The 3,037-nt window shown below is 39.8% G+C and overlaps 1 protein-coding gene across 1 annotated transcript; it reads right to left on the bottom strand.

The window, feature by feature from the left end:
• Positions 1 to 296: 296 nt before the first annotated feature.
• LOC125869924 (uncharacterized) lies at positions 297 to 2,328 on the bottom strand. Its single transcript, XM_049550321.1, has 2 exons — positions 1,996 to 2,328; positions 297 to 563 (listed from the first exon to the last, which is right to left on the bottom strand). The coding sequence occupies exons 1-2, from the start codon at positions 2,326 to 2,328 to the stop codon at positions 297 to 299; spliced, it is 600 nt and encodes a 199-aa protein (XP_049406278.1).
• Positions 2,329 to 3,037: the final 709 nt, after the last annotated feature.

Below are 3,037 nucleotides of genomic sequence, written 5' to 3'. Positions count from 1 at the left end.
GCGGTGGAAACCAGTTTTTCTTTCAAGCACTTGAAAGCAACCATACAAGCATCATCAAAGTGGAATTTCACCTCTTTCTCCAAGAGTTTGCATAGAGGATGTGAAATATTGGAGAAGTCTTTGATGAACCTCTGGTAAAATCCAGCATGTCCCAAAAACCTCCGAACACCCTTCACCGAAATTGGTTGTGGTAACTTCTCAATCACTTCAATCTTTGCTTTGTCAACCTCCAACCCCATTTGCGACACTTTGTGACCAAGAACTATACCTTCCTTAACCATGAAATGGCATTTTTCCTAATTTAGGACCAAATTTGTTTCCACACATCTTTGTAAAACTTGTCCTAAATGCTCTAAACATGCTTCAGAAGTGTCACCCACAATCGAGAAGTCATCCATAAATACTTCCATTGAATCCTCCACCATGTTATCAAAAATCGATAACATGCAATGTTGAAATGTAGCCGGAGCATTACATAATCCAAACAACATCTGTTTGAAGGCAAAAGTGCCATATGTGCCAGTAAAAGTTGTTTTCTCTTGGTCCTCTGGAGCAATGGAGATCTGATTATAACCGGAATACCCATCCAAAAAGCAATACCAACCTCTCTCGAAGAGTCGATTGAGCATTAGATCCATGAACGGCATGGGAAAATGATCCTTTCAGTCCATGAATTTAACTTTCACTAATCCATGCAAACTCTCCACACCATCCCCAGTCTCATAGATACAAGCTCTACTTTTCATTTGGGACAACTATGATGCCTCCTTTTTTTGGTACAAATAGCACCAGACTTACCTATTTACTATCTGTAATAGGGTAGATCACACCTGCATCTAACCACTTTATTATCTCCTTTTTCACCACCTCTTGCATTGGTGGATTCAATCTTCACTGATGTTCAACACTCGGTTTACAATCACTGTCAAGCTGAATTTTGTAAGTGCAAATGCCTGGAGGAATGCCCACTATGTAAGCGATAGTCCAACCTATAGCTTTTATATGCCTTCTTAATACCTCAAGGATCAATTTTACTTGCCATTCGAGTAAGTCATCTACAATAATCACCACCAAGGTGTTATTTGCTCCTAAGAAGGCATATCAGAGATGAGAGGGTAGTACCTTCAACTCATGATTTGGTGGTTCTTCTATCGATGGCTTTGCGGGAGGGCTTTCTCAATTTTTTTGGTCAATGTACAACTTCAATGGAGCTTTTGAATATCCCCCCACGCGTGAAAGAACGGCTACTACCTCATCGTAGCCTTGAATTTCAAACTCATTACAGTTAGCAAGCATAGCTTGAAGTGGTTCACTCATACACATCAAATGGCTCACACTCAACACTGCCTCATCAAAATCACATCAATAGTAGAAACCACACGAATATCACTCAGGTGTTTCATTGACTTACAAACATTAAAGGTAACTTAATTTTCAATCACCCGGAATTACAGCTCTCTGCTCTCAACATCCACCAATGCTCTCCCTATTTCCAAGAATGGCCTTCCCAAAATAATGGGGATTTCAACATCTATTTCACAATCGAGTATGACAAAATCAGCCAAAAAAATGAATCAGTCAACCTTAATGAAGATGTCATAGAATATCCCCACTGGATGTTTAATTGATCGGTCCGCCATGAAGAGTCTCATAGTTGTAGCGTTTGGTTCTCCCAAGCCGAGTTGTTTATAGATCGCGTATGACATTAAATTGATATTTGCTCCTAAATCTGATAAGTCTTTGGCAAATTAGAGCATGCCTATGGTGCACAGGATGGTGAACGTTCTGGGATCTTCTTTATTTTTTATCAGCTACTTAGTCGTAATTGCATTACAACTGTGAGAAACTTCAATCGTCTTAAATCCTAGATCCTTTATTTTGTGACTAACTCCTTCATAAACTTGGCATAACCCGGTATTTTCAACAATGCTTCCACTAGAGGGAGATTAATCGATAGGGTCTTTAACACCGATAAAATTTTTTGAACTTCTCAACCTCATTCTTCTTCTTGAGGCATTGGGGAAATGGAGGAGAAATTTTGGGTAAAGGATGCTTAACTTTTGGGCTTGGCTTGTGTTTCTCCACATCACTTTGCAGCTCCTTGGGAATGTCTTGATGGATGGTTATTTCTTCTTTCTCTATACCCTTGCCTTCTTCATGCGTGTGCACTTTTTCATTTCTCGTCACATTACCTATTGCTTCTTTTCCACTACGAGTGACCATAACCAGCCCTCTATATTCATCACCCATGATTATTTTTGGTTTCAATTTTGTTGAAAGTAAACTTAACTGACCATCAAGTACCTTCATTGCATCTGCGTACTTCATCGTTCAATGATGAAAAATCAGCTTTCATCCCTTTCAATAAATCATCCGAGCCTTCAACTTTATCAAGAATGCGTGAAAGCAAATCATTCACCCGGGGACTACTGCACTCCCTCTCGATTTTGGGCTCTCACTTGAGTGAGAGTGGTCCTCTTCATAATCATCCTCCCTTCCCCAATAATCACTCTGCTCAAACCAATCTTGATGGTATCTCCTTTGCTCTTCCCCCTTGTGATAGTTCCAACCTTGATTTCCACCTTGTAGTAAATAGCGTGGGAGGAAGCCTTCCCTGCATCTCTTGGCGTTCCAACCTTGATTCTCCCCCGACTTTAAATAGCCTGAGTAAGAACCCTCCTTAACTATAAACACTCCAATGTCCCCTTTGGTTTTCCCGCATTCTCCATCATATGCTCTTGTAAAAGCTCCATTTGGGTCAACATTTTCTTAATGTTTGCATCCCTTTCTCTTTCCTTATCAATTTGTTCTTGTGTCATTCTAAAATAGAGAGGGGATACTTGATCCTTTTTAGTGTACCAAGCTTGATTTATCTTTGTCATATCATCAAGAAGAAATAAAGCAACCTCAAATGATTGTAACATTATCCCCCTTCGTACCAATTGATCAACCACTCCTTTATTAACTGAATCAAGACTGGTAAAAATATTGGAGTAGCAGCTCATTTGGTAGCCCGTGAGATGGGCATTTAAGTGAG

This window comes from Solanum stenotomum, chromosome 7, assembly GCF_019186545.1.
Source record: "Solanum stenotomum isolate F172 chromosome 7, ASM1918654v1, whole genome shotgun sequence".
NCBI lineage: Eukaryota > Viridiplantae > Streptophyta > Magnoliopsida > Solanales > Solanaceae > Solanum > Solanum stenotomum.
The sequence above is the reverse complement of the archived record's forward strand: the minus strand, read 5'-3'. Positions and strand labels throughout refer to the sequence as shown.

What these genes read in the sequence shown, in the direction of transcription:
- LOC125869924 (XM_049550321.1), bottom strand. Translation starts at nt 2,328, where the DNA reads ATGAAGTACGCAGATGCAATGAAGGTACTTGATGGTCAGTTAAGTTTA. An exon ending in GCCTCAAGAAGAAGAATGAG is followed by an intron (nt 564 to 1,995) that starts GTTGAGAAGTTC and finishes GGTTATAATCAG; the next exon opens with ATCTCCATTGCTCCAGAGGA.